Genomic DNA, 24,588 nt, shown 5'->3' with positions numbered 1-24,588 from the left:
ATCCCCAAACTGATGGTCTGGTTGAGCGTTATAATGCGACTTTAAAGACTACTTTAAAAAAACTTCTTGCCCTTGAGTCTAAACGATGGGAAGACATGTTACCCCTAGCGCTATATGCAATCTGATGTCAGACCCAGAAGAGTACTGGGTATTCCCCTTTTGAATTGCTTTATGGCCATCAACCACGTTCCCTGCTGGACATGCTCCGTGAGACCTGGGAAACCGAACCCCATAGTGCTACACCTTTGATAGAGTACGTCAGCCCTTTAAAAACCCATCTAAGACCGATACGGATCATAGTCAGGAATAACTTGGAAAAAGGCCAGAAGTCCCAGAAAGCTCAATATGATAAAAATGCCAAAGATAGGTCCTTTTCGGTAGGAGACGCTGTGCTTTTGATGATGGCATCATCAGACCATAAGTTACTGGGACAATAGCAGGGTCCTTACATTGTGATGGAAAAGGTGATGCCTGTGACATACATCAACCTTTTAAACAAATGGGAGGGACCACTTCCCTCTTTAGTTGGGAATGTGGGAAGCCACCAACCATTGTACTGTTGATGTATCGACAGTGAATTGCCCTCCCATTTGAAAAACAACATGGTTGATAGCTTTCTACTTCTGCAAGACGTATTTTCCCTGACTCCGGGAAAAACTTCTCTGGTAAAGCATGCCATTAAAACCATCCCAGGGAAGAAGGTGCGTCTGCGACCATATCGTCTATCAGAGGCTCGCAGAACAACCATTAGAGAAGAAGTCCAAAAGGTGCTACAAATGGGGATTATAGAACCCTCGGTGAGTGAATGGAATTCACCCATTGTTCTCGTACCGAAGCCAGATGGCCCGGTGCGTTTTTGCATTGACTTCTGAGAGGTCAATAAAGTATCGGAGTTTGACACATATCCCCTTCCCCGGGTGGACGAAATGATAGAAAGGATTGGAAGGGCTAAGTACATCAGTACCCTTGACTTATGTAAAGGATATTGGCAGATTCCCCAGAGAGTACAGGATAGAGAGAAAACTGCGTTTTTTACACCTGGCGGTTTGTTTCAGGTTGTAATGTTGCCCTTTGGGTTACATGGCGCACCCGCCACATTTCAAAGGGCCATGAATATCATACTACGACCCTATGAAAGATACGCAGGGGAGTATATAGATGACATAGTCATTTACAATGACTCCTGGGATCAACACCTGATTCACCTGTCTAAAGTGATTCAGGCTTTGGGTAATCATGGTCTCAAGATAAACTCCACTAAGAGCCATTTAGTCGCCCAAAACATGAGATATCTCGGTTACCTGTTGGGAGAGGGGGTAATACGTGCCCAAAGCAATAAACTGACCGCCATTTTCCAGATACCCTTTCCCAGGACAGCCAAAGCTCTCCGAGCATTTTGGGGATTGCTCGGATATTACCGAAGGTTTATACCTCAATTTTCACAACTCGCAGCCCCCCTCACAGATCTCTTGCAAAAAAAATGCAAGAACCGAGGCTAGACTGAGGGACCCTAGCCCTGAAGTCATCCAAGTATTTGAAACACTGAAGGCATCCCTAACCTGACACCGTATTGCCCAGTCCTGATTACACATTACCCTTCATCCTACAGACGGACGCTTCCGATCAGGGGTTGGGGGCGGTCCTGTCCCAGAAAAACCCACAAGGCGAGGAAAAACCTATACTGTATATAAGTCGGAAATTGTTTCCAAGAGAAAGGAACTTCGCAGTAATTGAAAAAGAAGCCCTGGCCATAAAATGGGCCATTGACTCTTTGAAATATTACCTGGAGGATAGGAATTCACATTCACACTATACCGATCATGCGCCCCTAGAATGGCTAGCGCGCAACAAAGGGAACAACGAAAGAGTGTTACGTTGGTTTCTCTCACTGCAACCCTATAGATTCCATACCAGACACCGTAAGGGAACAGAACAGGCGAATGCAGACTTCCTTTCTAGATATCCATGTGAGACCCCCCCCCCCCCCCGCCCCCCTACGGGAAGGACAGCAAGGGGAAGGAGATATGAGGGATTGCCGACCATGAAATGCCGAATGTCAGAACAGAAGCGCACATGTTGGCACAAAGGCTTACCCAGCAGGAGGGCTGCGACGCGGTTCAAAAACAGAGGGACGCTGTTATCCCCAATAACATCTTCCTCATGTCATCTGCCCGTACAGCGTCCAGACCACTACACCGCCGCAGAGGAAGAAGGCGGGGCTAACCCCGGAAGCAGTCCCTCACAGGAACTGAAAAGGGCCAGAGAAACTGACAAGGGGCGCGAAGAAGCCGAAAGGAAGGTGAAATACCGAGAGGATCAAGATAGGGAAGGAGAGTTGCAGCAGAGCCGGTGAGTGTCGGGAACCTGGGGGAAAAGGAAGCAGGGTGGCGTGTAGGTGTACCGGTGGGTGGTGGGAGGTACATGATATAAGGAGGGATGCGTTAGTCATCGTTTCTTTGCGGTTATTGAGCACACAGCTTTTCCGGGTATTGGGCACACAGCGTTCCCCCTCTCCCCCCTCTCTAACATTATAGGCGGGTTGCCCATCTGAGGGCCCGAGACCCAAATACTGTGACGGTATTACACCGCTTCTACTTTCCTGATTTCCCTGTGCACAGAACAAACCCAAAATAGGTCCTTCACTCCTTTCCCTCACAAATCCTGATCCTTCCCTGCACATTGATCACTTCCCTTTATTCATTATCACCAACCGTGTGTGGTGACGGTGTCGGGAGTATCTGGAAAGGGAAACCTGGAAAGAACTGACAGCTCCCTGTTCTTCTTTTCTCTTCTGAGCCTCCTGGGGAAGGACCATCCAGCTTGTAGACACCCCAATTGAAAGCGGAGGAACACTGGAACCACCAAAGAAGAGAACACTGAGCCGTAGCCGCCGAATGCCGAGACTATATCCGGATACCAATGACTTTAATGTGTTAAATAAAAGAAAACAGTACAACTGGCACACTATATACAGCCTCCTCATCTGTTTATCCGGCCCGCACTCCCACATGTCCCTTATGTCTTCTCACTTTAAAGACGGCTTTCCTGGTAGCTATCACCTCTGCCAGAAGAGTGAATGAGCTCCAGGCTCTTTCTTCTAAACCTCCTTTTCTTTCTGTTCTTCCAGACAAGGTGCTTTTAAGGACCCGTCCTTCTTTCTTGCCAAAGGTTGTCACACCCTTCCACATCGGGCCGACCATCACTTTGACCACCTTCTTTCCGCCTCCGCATCCTTCAAAAGAGGAAGAGAGGCTCCACCGTCTGGACCCAAAACGTGCGCTCTCGTTCTATCTGAGGCGCACACAACAGTTCCGGCTGTATGACCAACTTTTTGTTGGCTACGTGGGCGCCAAAAAAGTCAGGCCATGCACAAACAAACCATCTCTCCATGGGTCGTTCTGTGCATCAAAGCATGTTACTCGTTGGCTAAGAAGGAGCCTCCTGTCTGGCTGTGTGCCCATTCTACCAGGGCAATGGCAGCCACTCCTGCCTTGGGACGTGGTGTTCCCTTGCAGGACATTTGTCAGGCAGCTACGTGGCCATCGCTGCACACGTTTACCAAGCATTATTGCCTTGGCAGTCCAGTCCGGAGAGACTGCTTCTTTGGCCGTTCTGTTCTCCGTGACTTTCTGGTGTAATCTTGTTCGCAGACCCTCTTTATTACTGGGGTATCTATTCTAAGGTAAGGAATCTATCACTAACATGTCACTTTCAGATGCACAAGTTACTACTTATGTAACGATATATCTGTAAGAGACATTAGTTAGTGATAGATTCCTTACCGCCTCACCCATCCTCCACGTTCTGCGAACTGATTTCTAGGGTTAAGGTGATTTCTAGGGTTAAGGTCATCTCTTTCAGGCCCCTGTTTCATGGCACCAGTGGTCAGTTTCTTGCATGGCTCTGCGTTCCTGGCGAGGAAAATCGTGTACAGAACTGACGTCCGCGCGCATGGATGGTGCCTAAGTAGTCTCCGTTACGTCATCTCTGCGCCTACGACAACAGCGACCCGCGCGGAGCTTCTGGCGTGGAATATCGTGTAAAGAACTGACATCAGCACGCAAGTGCGGTGTCTAAGTAGATACCGTGATGTCATTCCATCGACAACGATGAACGCAGAGTCGACCGACACCACCTTCCGACGTGCAGTGGTACTGCTGACGAAAAACTTTTCGGATCCAGTCTGAAGCCTGGGGATATTCTAAGGTAAGGAATCTATCGCTAACTAATGTCTCTTACAGATATATCGTTACACAAGTAGTAACTTGTGCATCTGGTTGGTGAATATTGTTTCTGCCACAGTCCTGAATAAGGTGCACGATGAGGGAGGTTGATTGTCATTGTGAGTATTACAGAGTTTTTTGTTGGGTTGCCCAGGAATTTCGGGGCGAATGGATGATTGTTGCACAATACTACGTGCTGTATTTTGCAGAATACTGTCTGTTGGCTAACTAGAGCCTTTTAACTGCGATTTCTGGCAGTAGTACTGCCGCTTTTGTGTGGCTAGTGCCTTTGTGGTGATTATTGTACTCTTCTGCCAGTTATGGGAGATTAGTGCATACTGGGATGATTAGTCTTTGTCCCATGCTACCTGTTAACAAAAAAAACTGATGGTGATAATTTTACTTTACTGCCTGCTAGGTATGCTTAAAAATTGTTATGATTTCTCTTTGCATAATGCATTTTATGTTAATGTTTTCAGGTGTGTTGTATTAATTAAACTTTTCTCCTTTTTTTTTTTACTTTTCCCATTGACAGGAGAGTGCAAAGATGCTGGAAGAGAATGTTTATAATTTTGGGACTGCTGTTGAAAGTTTGCTGTATAGGTTCGGCAAGGTACTGCACATTTTGTCTGTATATATGTTCTTGTATAACTGACATTTTGATAGAGATTTAACTGCATATTCTTCCCCTTAGAATATTCCTCATGTGTCAGACTGGATCAGAAAAATCTTATGTAGTACCTCCCTCAGCGTGCCGAAAGTTGGCATCAATCTGTTCCGCAACCTATGCTTCAGAAGTGACACGGGTGGTGACTATATAGGCACCACGCCGGCGTGCTGACATCATATCCTTCCTTTCCATTCCAGCAGCATAGATGAGTAGAGGTACCTTGGTCATTTTTAGGTGCCTTTTTTAACTTTGTCTGTTTTTTGGGAGGGAGAGGAGGTTTGAGCTTTTCTCCGAGTGTGCTATGGACATATCCTCTAACAATCCAATAAGTGTTATGCCTTGTGGGGAATGTCACAGACAGATGTCTGTTTCTGATCTCCACTTGGTCTGCCTGTGGCGTAAATGTCTGGACCACAATTCCCAGGCCTGTACAGACTGTCGGTCAATGCACTGGAATGTGATCTGGCTGGAGCGAGCCATGAAGCTCCTAGATGTAAAGCACAAGAAGGCTCTGCATTGTTCACAACGAAGATCTAAGGCTTAGACACTGAGTTGATCGATTGGTCACTCTCAAAGTCAGGTAAGTCAAAGAAACACAAGAAGAAGTCAGAGCATACTTTGTGTTCTCCTCATCGATCTTGTGCTTCTAGGCTCTGATCCTGCACTCCTTTGGCAGAGCTGGAGGCCAGGTCCACTCCGCTCTTCCCTGGCTCACAGGAGCGACCCCTGCCGAACTTAAGGAGTTTTATGTGGCCCTGCACTCCATTTTTGGGCCCCTGCTTCCTCTGGCACTCTTCAGGCTCCATGGAGCGGAGAGGTGCCTCAGCAGTGGTACTGCCAGTGAGCTTTCTCCCAACACCAGTTGGGCCCTCTGGATCCACCTCTGACTCTAAAACTCTTTAGAATACCCTCCACACATCACAGCCTTGCTGTTCGTGGCAGAATCAAGCACCATCTGCCCCAATGGCAAGCAATACCATCTCAAGTGGGTGCTTCCAGTTGTTTAGTGGACACCCTTCCACCTTTGCCACCATCCCCAGAACTGCTGATAGAGGACTCTCCATTATTGCTCCATCACAAAGTGTAGGCTCTTTTGGCTAAAGGAGCCATCAAGAGGGTGCCAGTGCCAGAAGTAGGACATGGTTGCTATTCCCGCTACTTTCTGGTGCCGAAAAAAGACAGACGCCTCCGCCCCACAATAAATCTCTGCCACCTCTGTGCCTTGCTGAAGGAATAGACATTTGAGATGCTCACTTTGGCTCAAGGTTTATCAGTTCTGCACCCTTGATGCCAAATGGTAGAGTTGAACTGGCAAGACATATTTCCACTTCACTGAGGTCCCCTTCGGCCTAACCAGTGCCCCTGGGTGATAAAGTAATGTGGTGCTTACAACTCTGCAGAAGTTCCAGTCTTCCGCCTACCTCAACGACTGGCTGCTGAAGGCGGGTTTGCACCAGGCAGTTGTCACCAACCTCCAGATTATGACAAACCTCCTCAATTCACGAAGGTTCACTGTCAACATGCTGAAGTCCAACTTGACTCCTCAGGCGCTCCCTTCATCAGCACTATTCTCGACAGTTGATTCCGCATATTTCCTCTGTAGCGGAGTGTACATGACATTCAGGCTGTGGTCCCAATGTTTCAACCTCTGTCCTGGATTTTGGTGAGACTGACTCTTAGGCTGTGGGGTCTGATGGCCTCCTGTACCCTGCTGGTGAAGCACGCCCGATGGTACATGAGGGCTCTGCAGTGGGACCTGAAGGCCCAGTAGGCACAGCATCAGAGGAATCTCTTCAACCTGGAACAGATTTCGAAGGAGACAGCAAAAGATCTGCAGTGCTGGTTATCGAACCTCAGTTTGACCAGCGACAGATCCCTTTTCCATCCAGAGCTGACAGTGATGACCCTCGCATCGCATCTGGGTTGGAGTGCACTCTGGTCTCTGGTGGAGTCCTGGCTCCGCATCAGTCATCTGGAGCAGAGGGCAATTTGTTTGTATTGAAAGCCTTCCTCCCATACATGTAGAAACTAAATGGGGGGCGCTACCAACCAGAATATAAGATCCTTAAGTATTGCCCGGCGATGTCGCCTCTTGAACCCACAAAGAAGTTAAACTATTGAAGAGGCAGGCGCTGGAGACTGGAAGGCAGGAAACAAGGTTTTTTTATTCTCTCCGGAGGAGAACACAACGAAACGGACAGAAGGTATCGTTCTGAGGTGCTCTAACTGCATCCCTGAGGCCTGGCCTCTTATACACACGTTTATCTGTTTATTGCATGTAACACATTTTCGTCGATACTTTGATGTACGGAAAGACATCCTTAGAATCCCCCCCTTCCCAGCCCGTTCCCACGCAAGATTACAGTGGAAGTCCCCGCCCCGTTCACAACAGGTGATGATCATCGCGCAGCTGGATATTCCGCCGATCCACGGAGTGTGTGGGTTTCGATCGGATCTCGTGGGATGGGGGGGGGCTTTGATCATCTCGGGGGTCCTTTGAGGAGGGAAGCTTTCTATTGTACGGGGAGGGGCAAGGGATTGGTATCGGCAGAGCTGGGTGTCGGCCTGGGAACGGGGAAGACAAACGGGCACACGGGGAAATGGGGTTTGCATCAAAGGGCCGGGGATCATAAATGGGAAGAGGGGAGGTGTCGCGCTGGGAACAGGACGAGGGTCTGGGGCAGAGCAGCGCTGAAGAGGGGTTTTATGATTCGCGGCAGGTGCAGGCAGGGGGGTTGTCAGTATGCGGAAATGCCGGCGAAGTTAGGAGTGGGAGAGAGGCGCGCTGGCTCTCGGCGGGAGCAGGGAAGCCATGGTGTTCAAAATGGCGGCTGTTTTACGCGCACAAAAAGGTTAAGGAGAGCAAGAGGGCGCCGATAATGTTGACGGTTTCAGCCTACTTTCAACAGTCCTCCCTTTTCAACATATCTAGCCAACTTGCTTACTCAATGTCAATTTTCATCAAATTCCTAACTTCGGTATCATACAATGCTCTCATATGTTCGCTTCCAATGTCCACAGTTTTGGGAAAAATACAACTCGCACATAAAGAACACATAGGTGGCAAACATTGAATTCCTAAGCATAGGCCACATATTACAACTACGGGAATCAGGATAATGGTGAGCAGTCTCCAGCCCCAGCTTTTGACGGTGTCCCAGAACCAACCACCAAGCGACCATTCTTCTTGCTCTTGGTGAACTTCCGAAGAGAGTCTGTGAAGATGTTCGATGGCTTTGTACACTGAGGGTGAGTTGTCCGGTATGTATGTACAACAGCTGGACCCAATAATGCGGCATGCTCCTCCACGGTCCGCCAGAACCACATCTAGAACGAGGCGGTTCTGCAGAGCCACCAAACGGACCGCTTGGAGCTCGGCAGTGTTGTTGGCAAAGATGCCCGCTGTGATGTTCATGGTTGTCTCGACTGCCTGAGTCAAATGTCGGATGGCACGGCTGTTTGCCATCGGGCCCCAGAGGGGGACGAGTCCTTTCATAGCATCGAGGAACTGCGCCCCTGTTGAGTCGGCTTGTTCAATGTCTTTGGCTCGTTTTTGCCGGTGGTGATTCGCTGGGGCTACATAAGTCGGAGGAAGGACGAAGGAGATGTAGCAAGCGCCCCCCCAGCCTTTGGGGAGCCAGGTGTAGGCCTTCGTGCCGCAGATGAAATACATGTTTGGGGATGACACAAAGGAAGGTGGATCCGTGGAATCCAGAGTTCTGGTAAAGCGGCAAGCGCTGCGACCCACCAGCTGTGTCCCAAGTCCTTCTACACACATGTGGCCTGTGACGTTGATGACCGTCAGGGCCACAGTCAGAGTGGCAGCCGTTCGTTTCCGCAGATAGGAGAAGGTGGGTCTGGTTGGATTGTTGAACACCTGCATTTCGATTCGTTCTTTAGCCGGGATGTCCATTTGGTTCGAGTCGCTGGGGGTCAGCGGGCAGAAGTGTGTCTTTGTCTTGTTTCGCCCGGCCCCATGAGAAGAATGTGCTGCAGTTCTGCTGGAGGTGGCATTGCCCGTATAGCTCTCTTGCAGGAGGATCAGCCAGGCAAGGCAGGAGCCGTGGACAGAGAAGGGTGAAGGGATGAATGGTATTGAATGTCCAGTGGCATGGGGTAGCAACCCACAGATCCAGCAGTTGGTGGTATTGGTGGCAAGATTGTGCTGGTGAAGTAGCTGCACGAAAGAGTTGTTCCAAAACTCCTTTCGCCTCTCTCTTAGTTGAGGAGAGAGCGAAATTAGATAATGTTCCTTCATGGTGGTAGGCTGAGCAGTGGTTAGGAATGTTTCGTGAGCAGGTGCGTGTTCTTCCATAATCCAGAGCGTAGTCATGAGGAGAAAACAGAGGAGGATTACGATGAAGAGCGCAATTGTCTTTGAGCTATGGAGTCTGTCTATTCTCGGATTTCTGTAGTGGGTATTTCCTGCTGTCTCCGTCGGCTTCTTATTTGGCGCTTCCATCATCTTCTTATCTGGCGCTTCCATCATCTTCGTCTTCAAGGTGCTCGGTAGTGGGCAGGACCACAGACTTAGTTTTAGCTTCTCTCCAGGTAACCCTTGGTAGTTTGGGTCACCGTTTTGAGATCCTTTAACCTAGTCCGTGGCCTACTTAGCCGAAGCTCCCTCCCTTCGACGCAGGAAATACCCTTCTCGAGATGGCACAGTGGGATCAGGATGTTTTGAAAGTTCAAGTGTCTCAGTATCAGGGTAGCAGTTCAACGATGGTCGGTCCTGGTTCAGGAGCTCTTCTTGGGTGTTGACGGTGTCTGTCGTGGCCAGGGCTGGAGAGACCTTTTTGCAGTGATGAGCGTGCAGCCAGTGTTTCTTCCCCTCCACTCGAAGTGCGGTCCGAGTGGTGATCAGCACTTGCCAGGGGCCCGTCCACCGGGGTTCCAAACTCTTTGATCGCTGAAAATTTCGGATCAGCACGAAGTCCCCCGGCTGGATGGCGTGACCCGGACCCCTGGAAGCATCGGGGATGGCCTGCTGCACCTGCTGATGAAGGACAGACAAAGTTTCAGTCAATTTGTACAGATAATCAGACATTAGGACATCCGGAACGTCATGAATGGAAGTTGGTTTCGGGGCAGACCAGACGCTCATGGGTCGACCGAAGACAACTTCATAAGGGGTTAAGTGATGTCGGGTGGGGGTAGAGCGCATCGATAGCAATGCCAATGGGAGGGCGTCTGGCCATTTCAGGCCCGTCGTAGCCACTATTTTGGCCAGTTTAAGCTTTAGTGTGGCATTGTGTCGTTCGACAAGTCCAGCAGATTGAGGGTGGAAGACTGCGTGGAATTTCTGTTTAATACCCAGCCCATTTAGGATGAGCTGGATAACGTTGGCTACAAAGTGGGGGCCATTATCACTCCATAAAACACGGCAGAGGCCATAACGGGGGAAAAACTCCTTTAACAGAACCTTTGCAGTGGCCATAGCGGTGTTGTCACGGGTTGGATATGCTTCCACCCACTTGCTAAATGCGCACACCACGACTAGTACATATTTCAGGCCTTGGCATCTGTCTAGCTGGATGTAGTCCATCTGCAGGACTTCAAATGGGTGGTTTGGGACCCCAAATCCCCCCCCGGGGTACTACAGTTCCTTTCCCGGGGTTGTGTTGCAGGCATATTAAGCATTGTTGGACCAGGCGTTTGGCGGAATCTGGGATCTTGTCATTGTGCCAAACCCTGGAGACAAGTTCGATCATGGGGGCTGATCCTATGTGGGCAGGGGAGTGTGCCATGGTTAATATGGGAATCAAGTACGAATCAGGTAGCAACCATCTGTTCGTGTCTTTTGTCCGCCAGCAGCCTTCATCGTCTTTCAATCCCACCCGTGTCCATTCAGTCAATTCGTGTTGTGTGCTAGTCGTTTGTATGTCTCTAATTGTGTCCTTGGCGTCAGTCCAGTTTTCTGCTTGTGACCTGGTCACGTACATATGTGTTGTCGTTCTATTTTCAGCTGTCGTTCGGGCGGTGATGTCGGCTAGTGCATTTCCCTGTCCAATAATGTCTGTCACTTTCTTGTGTGCCTGGCATTTGATAACGGCGAGTTTGTTGGGGAGGAGGACAGCTTCAATTAAGGCGGAGACTAGATCCCCGTGCAAAATGGGTGTGCCGTGTGAGGTCAAGTATCCTCTCTCCCTCCAGAGGAGCCCAAAATGGTGAACCACCCCGAAGGCATACTGGCTGTCAGTGTAAATGTTCGCTGTGGTTCCTGTTGCCAGGATGCAGGCTCGCGTCAAAGCAATCAGTTCCGCTGCCTGGGCAGATCGCTGGGCGATGCGGGCTGTTTCTACTACAGTTCGAGCCGTGGTGACTGCATAGGCAGCGGAAGTGGTACCATCGGGGAGTTTGATGCAAGAACCGTCCACCCACAACTCCCCGTCGGGGTCAGGGAAAGCTGTGTCTCTGAGATCGACCCTACTCCTGGTCTGTTCGTCCGTAAGAGTCACGCAGTCATGTACGGGGTGCACATTGGGATCGTTCTCTGGCAAGGGTAACAGAGTTGCTGGGTTCAGTGTGGTGCATCTTTTCAGGGTGATATGGGGGGCAAGCAAGGTCAGTTCGTATCCAGTCAGTCGTGCACTCGTCAGATGTTGCGTCTTGGTTTGGTTCAGGAGGGTGTCGACTGCATGGGGTACCAGTACCGTGAGGGAATTCGAGAGCACAATCCCCTCACTCTGTCGGATAGAGACTGCAGCAGCAGCTACAGCTCGAAGGCAGGCAGGCAAGGCTCTGGCGACAGGGTCAAGAGTGGCAGAGAAGTAAGCGCACGGTCGTTGCTTAGGGCCGATGGCCTGGGTCAGGACAGATAAAGCGCACCCCTCCCTTTCGTGAGTGTAAAGGGAGAAGGGCTTTTTGTAATCAGGGGTACCCAGGACAGGGGCTGAGCAAAGGGCATCTCGCAGTTCTGTGAAGGAAGTTTGACACTCAGGGGTCCAAGGGAGTGGGGAAGGGACGTCTTTGTTTAGCAGAGAAAGCAGTGGTTTTACAACGAGGCTGAAGTTTGGTAACCATTGTCGGCAGAAGGAGGTGAGGCCTAATAGGGAGCGAACCTGCTTCTGGGTTTTAGGGACAGGGGTATCTAGAACGGTTTGGATTCGATCAGGGGTGAGTTTTCTTCCATCTTTGGACAAAAGGTGGCCTAGGTAAGTGACCTGGGGTAGGCAGAATTGCAACTTCTTCTTGGAGACCTTGTGGCCATTTTCCGCAAGGAAGTGCAAGAGTTGAATGGTGGCGGTAACCGCTAGAGGGGTGGTGTCGGCTGCCAAAAGGATGTCATCGACATATTGCACCAACACCACCCCGTCGGGTAACTGGACTTGGTCTAGTTGTCTTTTGAGGGCCTGGCTGTAGATGCTAGGGCTTTCCGTGTAGCCTTGAGGAGCTCGGCAAAACCTATATGAGCGGGCTTTTAGGGTAAAGCCGAAGAGATATCGGCTGTCCGGGTGGATGGGGATGGAGAAGAATGCGTTCTTGAGGTCGATGACGGAAAAGGTGGTGGCAGTGGATGGAATCAAGGTCAGGATGGTGGTGATGTCTGAGACCACAGGGTACTGGGGTACCACCACTTTGTTGATCTCTCGGAGGTCGATGATGAAACGGTATGCTTTCTCATCTCCCTCTCCCTGCTTCTTGATAATGGGCAAGATAGGGCTGTTGCAAACGTTGCTAACCACTTCCTCTACCACTCCTGCGTCTATCAGTGACTGGATAATCATTACCAATGCCTTCTCGCCCTCTGGCGATATCCGATATTGTGGGAGTTTTGGGAGTGTTGCGTCTGGTCGGACAGTAATGTGCACTGGGTCAATTAACATACGCCCTACGTCCGAATCCGCTTTGGCCCACAGATACGGAGGTAGAGTGTCAAGCAGGGACGCGTCAACGTCGGTGATGGAAAACATGTGTCGGGGGGAACAATGTCTAAGCAGAACGGGGTTGTCGTAAAGAAACACTCGAACTCCATCTTGAGAACACCTAATCGTCGCTCGGAAGTGTTTCAGTAAGTCAAGTCCCATAATGGCGTCAGGGCTATTGGAGGAAAGCAAGAACGTGGTGTCGGTGGTGTTGTTTTCTACGTCAAAGAGAATCGGGGCAGACAAAGGGTTGGTGGAGGGCGTTCCATCGAAACCTGTCGATGTTATGAGTGAGCCAGACAAGGGTGCCCTTGGAATCAGTCGTTTAGATAACGCACTACGTGTTGCGCCAGTGTCTACCAGAAATGGAGACTTGGTACCCAAGACCTTAGCAGTGACATAAGGGCCCTGCTGGTCAACATAGAGCTCGACTGGATCCCTCCCTCGCCCTTGGCTGTCCTATGCGAAGGTGTGAGTGTCGTCATAGTCAGATTGTTGATATTGGTTCTGTCGGGGTCGATCGAACGTATTTGGTCTGCTTGATCTGTCATTAGTCGCGTCATTTGGGGGCCCTCGTTGTTGTCCCCTAGGTCTCGGTCCGTTTGTTACATCCCTGGGGTCTTTGCTTCTGATCATTTCCAGAAGAACTGGGCACTGGGATTTCCAATGGCCAGTCCCTTTGCAGAAAGCGCACTGGTCTTCTCTAAGGTCTGTGCGTCCACTGTAGGAAGTCAGAGTGCGGTCCTGGGGAAATGTAGTCTTAGGGACGTTTGTCTGGTAGTTTCCTCGGTATTGGTCTCGTCCTATAGTCACCCCCTGCAGTTTGGCAATCATCACCCTCTCTTTTAAGTCTTTCTTCTTTTTCTCTGTCGCCCTATCGTTTTCATTTTTCTGATGCTCATAATATTGGGCCATTTGGAGAATCGCTGTAGGTTTGGAGGCTGCCCAACTACTCTCGCTGGCCTGTAGTTTCTGGGAGATTTCCGATGATAGGCCCTTAACATAATTCTGGACAAACAGATGGTGTTCGGTTGCAGTGGTCATGTCCTGGCCGCTGTAATCGGAGAACACCGTTTCAAACCGGGAGAAGTATTCCGATACATCCTCCTGGGGTTTTTGGCGACAGGCTGTTACTATCGACCAGTCCACTTTCTTTTCTGGGATTAGGGTTTTTAATTTCTCTACGATTTTATCTGGGAGGTCTAGAATGGATTTCAACGGCTTTTGTCCTGGTCCCCGTTGTTTGTCCAGGTCATCGAGTTGTGACCAGGTATGTCCAAACAGCTCAAGGTGGTCGACTTTCCGGATTTGCTTCCACACATCAGCTGGTAGACATAACCCGAAGAACAAGTCGATGTCAGCCAGGGTCATGATCGTTGAACCCAGGGCTGTACCCAATTCAGTATAGAAGGCAGTGGGGTTTTTACGTAGGTCGGGTAGAGATTTCCGGAATGTCAGTATCTCTTGCCGGTCCCACGGCTGGTAGACCCAGTTGTACACTACCCTTCCCTTCGCATCTTGGTTGTTTGCATCATCGTGAGTCCCTGTACCCCGAGGAGGAACCCAGTAAGGGGCAGCCTCACGTATCGGCATCATGGTGCTAGATTGCTCGGTTGGTGGTTCGGTCACTACGGGGGCTGCGGATTTAGCTCCCGGCTTTCGTTCAGTGAGGTGGCGGAAAACCTCAAGCGTATGCGTAAGGAGGTCCGACACATCACACTCGCCCTCATCCCCGATATCGACCTTCCGGTACAGAGTCCTTAGGCTCTCGGGACCTTTGTCTCGATATCGGTCCTCGTATGCATTCAAGACATGATAACACAGTCGTACGGTAAAATGTCGTCTGTGACTCCCTGTATACGAGCTGAACATATCTGTGATGTACTCTTCATCATCCTTCCTTTCTACCAGTGTCCTTGCTATTTTGTCGATCCCCGCTCGCTCATCTTTGTCTAGTCTGTTTGTTCTTGCAGGGCCAGCCCCTCGAGTCTCATGGTCGTCTAACGTTGTTGTTGATGCGGGTTTTAATACAAGGGGTTCGGCTGGCACAGAGGCCATTGGGGCCGATGCTGTGGCGGTACCTTCGTTTGTACCTGGGGGTGGCGCGTGCTGCGCCAAGGGTTGAGAAGGGGCATATGGAGGGGGCATGTAGATGATAGGAGGACCTAACAGCAAGTCCTCGTTGGCTTGTCGTTTCGAGGGTAAATCAGGGTAGAGCATGGAGGGGGTTCTAACCGGACACTGGCTTGGTGTTTCCATTTCTAGTTTCTGTTTAGCTTTCTCTCTTTCCTTTATCTCTTTTTCTAGTTTCTGAGCAGCTAGGTGGGCTGCTTTTCGCAGCTCTTTTTCCAACCTACTCTCAGTTTTCTTTTTACGTTGTTCAGTTTCTTTTCGCCACATGCCGAAGCTGTCAAGCATAGTAGGTGCTGTCTTGTTTTTACCCAGGGCAGTTTCTAGCGTTTTTATTTTATCATCATCGAAGGATCCTATCAGGGGCCATTGACTTTCTTGACCCTTTTTTGTATATTTATGCCATAGTTTACTATAGGCTATAGCGGTCAATCCATGCTTCATGAACATGTCCTTATTAGGGGTGCCTTCCAGTGGGGCTGGATGGTCCATCTCTAATAAGCGGTCCGGGCTAAACAGGCTACCAATCAGTGGGGAGAAGACAGACATGGCGGCTCGTAACGAGGGACTAAAAAGTCAGCACTGCCTATCTTATCACTAGGTGCAAAGACGGGACAGAATATTTCTATTCTACGTTGTTTGCAGGCAGTGAATACCTCATGGATCAAAATAACAAAAGACCAATAAATAACAATGGGGAGAATGAGTAGGTCCGCAAAGATCTGCGTTACCTACCCTTTTCACTATCTGCAAAAAGGGTGGTCTCTTCCCTGTTTGCAGACAGGGAATCTCCAGGAAACAATAGTTTGCGAACAACAGTTCAGTTTCAAGTGATTATTGAGTGGGGGAGAAAAAATAAGCACGGCTGCTGCCCTACCTATCCTCCACTGTTTGCAAAGAGAGAGCCCGTTGTTTCTCCGTTTGCAGACAGTGAATCTCCAAATAAATAAAAAGAGCAATACTAGTATTTTTAAACAAACAAGCAATCAAGCAAATTTTTCGCGACTTGTCGTGGTTACACGACCTTACCCGGACCGCATGGACAGTTTCCTGTCTTCCGAATCCAGCGCCCGATCGTCCTCTCTTCTTCGTTATCCTCGCGGCACTCCTGATGGTTCCCAGTCAGGACCGTAGATCACTCGAGAGAGGTCTGTTCGGAACCAGTGAAGTTCGGATGATCGGCTGTCAGACGAGGGTCTATCGGACAGACGCGTTCCCGATCGTTGCAGTCGTTCACTTTGTCGTCAGGACCTCTCCCACTGGATCCATGGGTCGCTGATGGGCCCCACGCTTGGGACGCCAATTGTAGAAACTAAATGGGGGGCGCTACCAACCAGAATATAAGATCCTTAAGTATTGCCCGGCGATGTCGCCTCTTGAACCCACAAAGAAGTTAAACTATTGAAGAGGCAGGCGCTGGAGACTGGAAGGCAGGAAACAAGGTTTTTTTATTCTCTCCGGAGGAGAACACAACGAAACGGACAGAAGGTATCGTTCTGAGGTGCTCTAACTGCATCCCTGAGGCCTGGCCTCTTATACACACGTTTATCTGTTTATTGCATGTAACACATTTTCGTCGATACTTTGATGTACGGAAAGACATCCTTAGAATCCCCCCCTTCCCAGCCCGTTCCCACGCAAGGTTACAGTGGAAGTCCCCGCCCCGTTCACAACAGGTGATGATCATCGCGCAGCTGGATATTCCGCCGATCCACGGAGTGTGTGGGTTTCGATCGGATCTCGTGGGATGGGGGGGGGCTTTGATCATCTCGGGGGTCCTTTGAGGAGGGAAGCTTTCTATTGTACGGGGAGGGGCAAGGGATTGGTATCGGCAGAGCTGGGTGTCGGCCTGGGAACGGGGAAGACAAACGGGCACACGGGGAAATGGGGTTTGCATCAAAGGGCCGGGGATCATAAATGGGAAGAGGGGAGGTGTCGCGCTGGGAACAGGACGAGGGTCTGGGGCAGAGCAGCGCTGAAGAGGGGTTTTATGATTCGCGGCAGGTGCAGGCAGGGGGGTTGTCAGTATGCGGAAATGCCGGCGAAGTTAGGAGTGGGAGAGAGGCGCGCTGGCTCTCGGCGGGAGCAGGGAAGCCATGGTGTTCAAAATGGCGGCTGTTTTACGCGCACAAAAAGGTTAAGGAGAGCAAGAGGGCGCCGATAATGTTGACGGTTTCAGCCTACTTTCAACATACATCAAGGGAAGGCTGGTTCAGATGTTCACAGACCATACTACCGCCATGTGGTATTGCAATGAACAGGGTGGAGTGGGTGTGTGGATTCTGTGCCAGGACGCCCTACGCCTCTGAATCTGGCTGGAGCGATAAGACACCATCTGTTTTTCTAGAATACTCCTCACACAGCTAGAGGCCTGGGTTGTGGAAAGCGATGCTCTGCCTTTTTTCAAGACTGGGTTTCAAGCCGCTGAGTCAACAATGGTTAGCATCGGGCGTGGCCAGCAGCATGGCTGGATAAGACGTGACTTTGCAGAGCTCCCGGCGAGCCGCAACCGAATCCGCCTTTCACATTCATCCGGTGTCACCAGAATAACGTGTGGGTCGCCCCGGCACAGTCCGACCCCTCCCGGACCAACCACGGGGCCGTTGAAGTACTGTAGACGGCTAATTACGGTCTTGAAACCTCCGTCTCAGGAGGGCTGTTGGCGGCGGGCATACGAGAATCCAGACAACGGAGCTGATGCCGGGTTTCCGGACCCTGTAACGAGCCGCAGCGCAGAGGATCCTGCCGCGGGTGCCCCCGGGAGGTGCAAGGCGGTGATTGAAGGCCCCGGTGAGGCGTCGGAGTCCCCTAGGTGCGATCGTTATACTGCACCAACATGACGCCTGACTTGGAGTAGACGCGGTACGGGAGCTGCCCTGCGGACGGGAGGCTGATCAGAAGGTGAGAGCGCGAGGCACGACGCCCGAGTACTGCGGACTGGTGAGAGGGCGAAACGTCACCCCCGGGACGCTCCCTGGACTCCCCCCGATGGGGCGTCCACTTTACCAAGATGGCGGCCGTCACCGAGGAATAGACCTCGAGGGTGCTCCTGCCACAACGCTGGTCTCCACTGATGCACGTAGACCCTGCTACGCAGTGACTCCTCCAAACTCCCGGATAGCGCTAGAGGCTGTACCTATTAGCCAGGCCCATCACTTCTACACTGGGGAATCACCCCTGTGGGCCCAACGCGGCGAGAAGACATCCATGGCTGCTGGGAGGGCCGTCACTGAGGAATAGACCTCGAGGGTGCTCCTGCCGCAACGCGGGTCTCCACTGATACACGTAGACCCTGCTGAGCAGCGACTCCTCCAAACTCCCAGATAGCGCCAGAGACTGTACCTAGTAGCCAGGCCCGTTGCATCTACACTGGGGAATCACCCCTGTGGGCCCAACGCGGCGGGAAGACATCCACGGACGCTGGGAGGGCCAACACACCCTACTGCGCCAACAGGTAGCGGACACGAAAGGGCGACCTGGGCCCCGCACCCGGCTGGCCATCTGACCTGGGACCTTGGAGAGCAGGAGGCCGACGGATAGGCACCGCGAAAGCGGGACGGCCGCTCGTCTCACCGGCCAGCGGAAGACACTGGCACCTGACTCCGGCAGGACAGTGAGAGGCTGGGGGACTATAAGAGGCCTGCAGGCTTACAGTGGAGACATTGCACAGTATGGGGAAGAAAGACACACTCCCCAAGCCCGCCAAGCAAGGGCAGATGGACAGCTTCGCCGCCCCTAAACATTCAACGAATGCGCCCCACACCTCCCTGGGAACCCGATCGGACACTGACCTTCTTATGGGAGCCATCCAAGCGTCACGGGCCGACATACAGGAATCTCGGGCGGCTCTGGAAGTTAAGATCGGCGAGGTAGGCTCCGAGGTAACGCTGCTGAGGCAAGACTTCCGGAACTTGTCGGACAGGGTGACCACAGCGGAGACGCGATTAGGACAGGCTGAGGATACGATATCAACCCTAAGGAAAGATATGGCGGAACTCAAAGCATCCCATCGCCAGCTGATGTGGAAGGTGGACGATGCCGAAAACAGGGCGAGACGCAACAATCTGCGCTTCGTAGGATTTAGAGAGGGAATTGAAGGAGCAAATATGGCAGCATTCCTCCACGCCTGGTTGACCAAAACCTTCCCGACGGTACGGTTCTCATCCTGTTTTATCATCGAAAGGGCGCACAGGGCCCTCCTGATGAAGCCACCGGAGGGGGCGAGACCCAGACCGGTAATCGCAAGATTCCTTAACTTTGCAGATCGAGACCTGATCCTCCGAGAAGCCAGAAAAATGGGAGAGATTCCACTTGAGAACACAACCATTATGATTTTTCCAGACTATAGTCAAGAGGTTCAGAAGCAGTGCCGCTCCTTTGACGCAGTGAAGGCGAAACTGCGAAATCTGCATATCTCTTACATGCTCCTATTCCCAGCGAAGTTGAAGGTCATCTACAAAGAAAAGGCGCTCTTCTTTACCCACCCGGAGGATGCATGGCAATGGCTGGAGGAACGCCCAATACTTCACCAGAGAGAGCCCACGGGCCGTGAAAGGTTGGACAGGTCGCCGACACGTGGACCTCAGTGGGAAGTGCTGAAAGCACAGAGACTGAAGGCTCGGAGGGCAAGGAGACAAACCCCGGCTACACCCTACCAGGGACATGGCTCTGGAGGCGCACGCCGGGGGCGATCGGCATCACCGGGAGGAAATGCCCCGGTGGGATCCAGATACGACTGTCTGCGGAGCAAAGCCCGATCGGAGGGTGATGATGAAGACGAGATTGGGAGTCGGACTTCGGGTGGGGAAGAAGAAGAAGGGGGATCTCGTTCCATTCACCCGCTGGCGGAGGCGATCCGAGACATGGAGCAAGACAACTCAGGGCGCAGTAGTGTCCCAGACCCTGACACTCAAGACTCTCGTTCATAGACTGTGGTGGCACTGGTTCTGAAATCTGCGGATCGTCGCTGCGGAGCATGCAAGTTAACATGCCCCCTTTATATTCTCACTTTTTGTCCGTCCTGGGCTGTTCTTAACCACTTCACGAGACTCTACATGTTGTTGGTACCTGTATTTGCTCAGGGGAACGCAGTGTTGCACCTCTAAGGGAGAGTTGGTTAGGGCAGTCTAAGGGGGGGGACAACGGGAGGGCGACAGACCTTCTCCTCCTGCCGGCTCTATCTTGTGAGGGGATGGGACTGGAAGGGGTGGGAGGTGGGGTGGGGGAGGGGTTCGACAGCAGTTGGGGAAGGTTGTCCGGTTGGGGGTTGGACATGGGCGGGGGAGGGGGGAAGTTCTGTTTACATGTAAGAAACAATCATGTTACTAGCGGTACACACTGTGAGACTCCACAGGCTGCCTCCTACCGGGAGACTGACTACCTGACCACACAAGACCCACATTATGATAGGCGTCCACGACGCACAAGGGGAGGACGGAGGTAGACTTAACGTCCTGTCCTGGAATGTAAATGGCCTGGGTAGCAGGATCAAGAGGGGGCTGGTCAATTCCTATCTTAAACGCTTAAGCCCAGACATCACATTGTTGCAGGAAACTCACCTTAAAGGCACCAACTGCGCCTTCCTAGCCAGGGGTCGCTTTAAGCTCTTGGCACATGCAGGATACACGATAGACTCCAGAGGGGTGGCCATTATTCTAAAAAAGACGACTCCATTTACTATAACCCAGACATGGACGGACCCCCAGGGAACATATGTGGGTGTCAAGGGGATGTGGAACAGGCGCATGTATACCATAATCTCGGTCTATGCTCCCCCGAAACTTCAGGCACTCACATTAAAAAAGGTAGCAGATATACTACTAGAAACAGCTGACACTATGCAGATCGTCGGGGGTGACTTTAATGACATTTTGAATGCTACACAGGATAGAACAGGGACGTCCCATAGAGAAGGGACCCAGACCCCCTTGTCTCAATGGTCGGAAAACCTGGGTCTCACCGACGTCTGGAGGTGGCTACATCCAGAACAGGAAGCCTATTCATACTTCTCGGGTTCCCATAAGGTATTCTTGAGGATAGATTATATCTTTATGTCCAGACAACACCTGACAGTGCAAGACTCAGCAGACTACAAAGCAAGAGGCATATCGGATCATTCTCCGTTATTGGTAAAAGTGGGCATGAGACGTCAAAGCAGAACACGACTGTTGCGCCTGACGGCTTGGGACCTGCAGAATCCGAACGTCCTGAGGGGACTAAGAGCTGACGTAAAAGTCTATATCAGCGAAAACGAGGGCACGGTAGCCTCGAAAGTGGTATTTTGGGAAGCACTGAAGGCGGTTATGAGAGACAGGGCTGAAAGCAGACTGGCGGAGGAACGGAGGAAGCTCCACTCTGTTGCTGAGCTGCTAGAACAGAACGTGCTAGACTTGGAGAGGGTGTGCCAGTCCTCTGGGGATCCAGTAGCCCTTAGGAGACTCGCAGACAGACAGTCGCAGTATAGAGACCTAGTTACTGAGGAGGCGAAAACTCAAGCCTTAGCCACCCTACATCGCCTATATGATGTAGGGGACAAATCAGGTAAACTATTGGCATGGCTCAGTAAAAAGGAGCGCGCGGGGAGATGGGTAGAGCAAATCAGGGACCCACAGGGAGTGCTTCTCAGATCGGATGCGCTCATCGCTGAGGCATTCGCGGACCACTATGAAGGCTTTTATGGGGCTAGAGATTTGGGGACCTGTGACTAGGCCTTACGATACATGGAACAAATCGACCTTCCAACCCTGTCTGCACAGGATGTTAGAGACCTGGACTCTGACATTACCGTGGATGACATCTCTGAGGCCCTGGCTAGATTGCGACCGGGGAAAACGCCGGGTCCCAACGGCTTCCCGGCGGAATTCTTTAAACGTACAGCGGACCTCTTGACGAGACACCTGAGGGGCTTATATGAGGAAGCCCTACAGGAGGGGAGGCTCCCCTCGGACCTGGCGATGGCAACCATAATCCCAATCTATAAAGAAGGTAGACCGCAGGAGGACTGCGCGTCTTACCGCCCCATCTCGCTATTGAACACGGAAACGAAGCTCCTGGCGACTATCCTGGCACTGCGGCTCCGATCGGTGATATCACGGCTGATCCATCTGGACCAGACAGGATTCCTCCCGGACAGGGCCACCAGAATGAACCTCCGGCGCACCCACAACTGGCTGCAGGAAGTCCGAGACAGAGAGGACCCCCATTGGTTCCTGTACCTGGACGCTGAAAAAGCCTTTGATGCAGTTCATTGGCCGTTCCTTTAAGGGGTGTTACTGAAATTTGGTCTTGGGCCAAAGTTCCGGCAATGGGTCCGGTTGTTGTACACCGAGCCACGCGCCAGAGTACGGGTGAATGGCGTCCAATCGCAGGAATTCCAGGTGCAACGGGGGACCAGACAAGGTTGCCCGCTGTCCCCACTTTTGTTCGCCCTCACTATCGAGATTTTGGTGACTAGGATTCGCCAGAATATGGGCATTAAGGGGTTTAGAATGAGTGAGGGGGACGTGGCAGAGGAAAAAATTTCGCTGTATGCGGACGACGTCCTTCTGTATATCACATCACCGGAGACGTCGATCCCGGAGCTGTTCCTTGAACTAGAACTGTACGGTACTTACGCTGGCTACCAAATAAATTGGCATAAGTCAGTTCTGTATGACCCCAGGAGGCGGGACGCCTGGCCGGAACTCCCGAGAAGGTTATTGACGACAACAGAGGGCTTCCAATATTTTGGAGTGTATCTTACTCTCGACAGACACGTAGCGTACCAAAGAAATGTAGACCGCATCATGGTGAACTCCATAGCAGATATGGACCGAAGGAGGCTGCTCCCGCTCACTATTTTGGGCCGTGCGGCTATGTACAAGATGATCGTCCTCCCCAAGTACTTGTACGCTCTACAAAATGAGTACTATCCGCTGCCCCCAAAAGTTTTTACCAGAATGCACGCAGATTTGCGTGCCTTCCTCTGGTTGGGCAAACAACCTAGAGTTGCGTTGACTACGCTGCAAAGGCATCAATACAGCGGAGGGATCTCGCTCCCGAATTTGGAGGCTTATTACTGGGCGGAACAACTGGCCCTGAGTAATGACTGGTTGCATGCGCCGGCTGACCATCCCTCATACGCGTTAGAGTGCCACAGATTAGCACCCCGTCACATACTATCTTATTTATATGGGGGTACTGGCCTTAAGCGACTTCTGCCGGCAACGGAGGTCACTATACGGGCATGGCACGCTGCGGTGAAACGCACGGGCTGGGATAGGAAACCCACGAGACAGACGCCAATCTGGCATTGCACATGGCTGACGGAACTACACAAGCTGAAGGGTTACCAAAGGTGGGATGATATAGGTATTTCTACCCCAGGGGACATTGTGACCAAGGGGGAACTGAAATCGTTTGCTGCTTTGGCTTCAGAGTTCGGACTCCATCCCTCACAGCGCTATAAGTACATACGACTCAGACACGCCTGGGGGGCCCAAAATGTCAGGACTGCAGAACTGGTGGAATTTGCTCCACTCGAAGGCAGACTCCTACAGGAACACATTCAGCAAAAGGCGGTCTCCCTAACGTATAAAACCCTCACAAATAACATGTTAGGTGATTTGGCCAAGCTTAGACAGCAGTGGGAGACAGACGTGGGTGGCATGGAAGACATTGACTGGGAACTGGTGTTAACACATCCTAGGGAGGTGGCCGTCAAATCCCGACTTCGATTAATCCAATTTAATATTTTACACAGGACATACTTTGATAGGGTGCGGCTCCAGAAGATGGGAAAGATAGATGATGCAAGATGCCTAAGATGCCAAGACCCCAAAGGAGACTTTTTCCATGTCTTGTGGATATGCACTAAAGTACAGGGATACTGGACAGACATTTTTACGGAACTAAATGCAGTACTGGAGAGCCAAATCCGAACAGACCCTAAGCTGGCCCTCCTGGGCATGACAAACGATGTAGATTTGGCACGTCCTCTATTGATCTTTCTGGTGCTGGCTCTGGTAGTGGCCAAAAGGGACGTAGCAAAACACTGGGGTGCACCGGAGATACCGACGCTAGAAGAGTGGCGGAGAGGTTTGGACTTATATATGGCGGCTGAGAGAGTCACATATAAAGCGAGGGGGTGCCCGAGAAAGTTCCGTAAGGTGTGGGGGAAATGGCGACAATACCATGGCCTGGATATAGGGGTGGGATAGGGCAAGGGTGGGGGACGCATGGTAGGCTACGGGTGGGTAGCAGAATGGACTTAATGCAGACGACGCGGGGAAGGGTCGATAGGGAGGTCTTTGTCATTTGAAAGTTCTTTGAGTCAAATTGGGCCGTGAAACGGGGGGAGGCGGGGGAGGGGAGTAAAGTGTGTGCTATGTTACCGACATGATTGTAATGTTCGACTATAACAAAATGCAAATAAATGTAAAAAAAAAAACCAAAAAAACCAATGGTTAGCATCACCGTACACGCAGCCCTGAGCCATCAAGCGGTCCAGACAAACAGCTGCAAATCTTCTGCTGCTTTATTGACTATCGTATCACTTTTGACAAGGTAGATCACCCTACGCTAAGGAGAAAACTAAAACTGTGTGGAGTCCCTTTGAAACTACTAAGGGCAATTATTGTCCTGTACTCCGGCCCATGTGTTTGAGTGAAAGCGGGTCCCCATACTGCTACTTCTAAAATTGCCGGCTGAAGCAGGTCTAAGT

General features: G+C 51.3%; 1 protein-coding gene across 1 annotated transcript in view; it reads left to right on the top strand.

Annotated features, from left to right (window-relative positions):
• Nucleotides 1-24,588, top strand: part of ACAD9 (acyl-CoA dehydrogenase family member 9) — a 360,785-nt gene that overhangs the window by 297,342 nt on the left and 38,855 nt on the right. Inside the window, exon 15 of the mRNA XM_078661437.1 lies at nucleotides 4,759-4,836. Within this exon, the coding sequence (XP_078517563.1) occupies nucleotides 4,759-4,836 (78 nt within the window). The remainder of the gene's footprint in view (nucleotides 1-4,758; nucleotides 4,837-24,588) is intronic.

This window comes from Lissotriton helveticus, chromosome 9, assembly GCF_964261635.1.
Source record: "Lissotriton helveticus chromosome 9, aLisHel1.1, whole genome shotgun sequence".
Taxonomy (NCBI): Eukaryota; Metazoa; Chordata; class Amphibia; order Caudata; family Salamandridae; genus Lissotriton; species Lissotriton helveticus.
The sequence above is the reverse complement of the archived record's forward strand: the minus strand, read 5'-3'. Positions and strand labels throughout refer to the sequence as shown.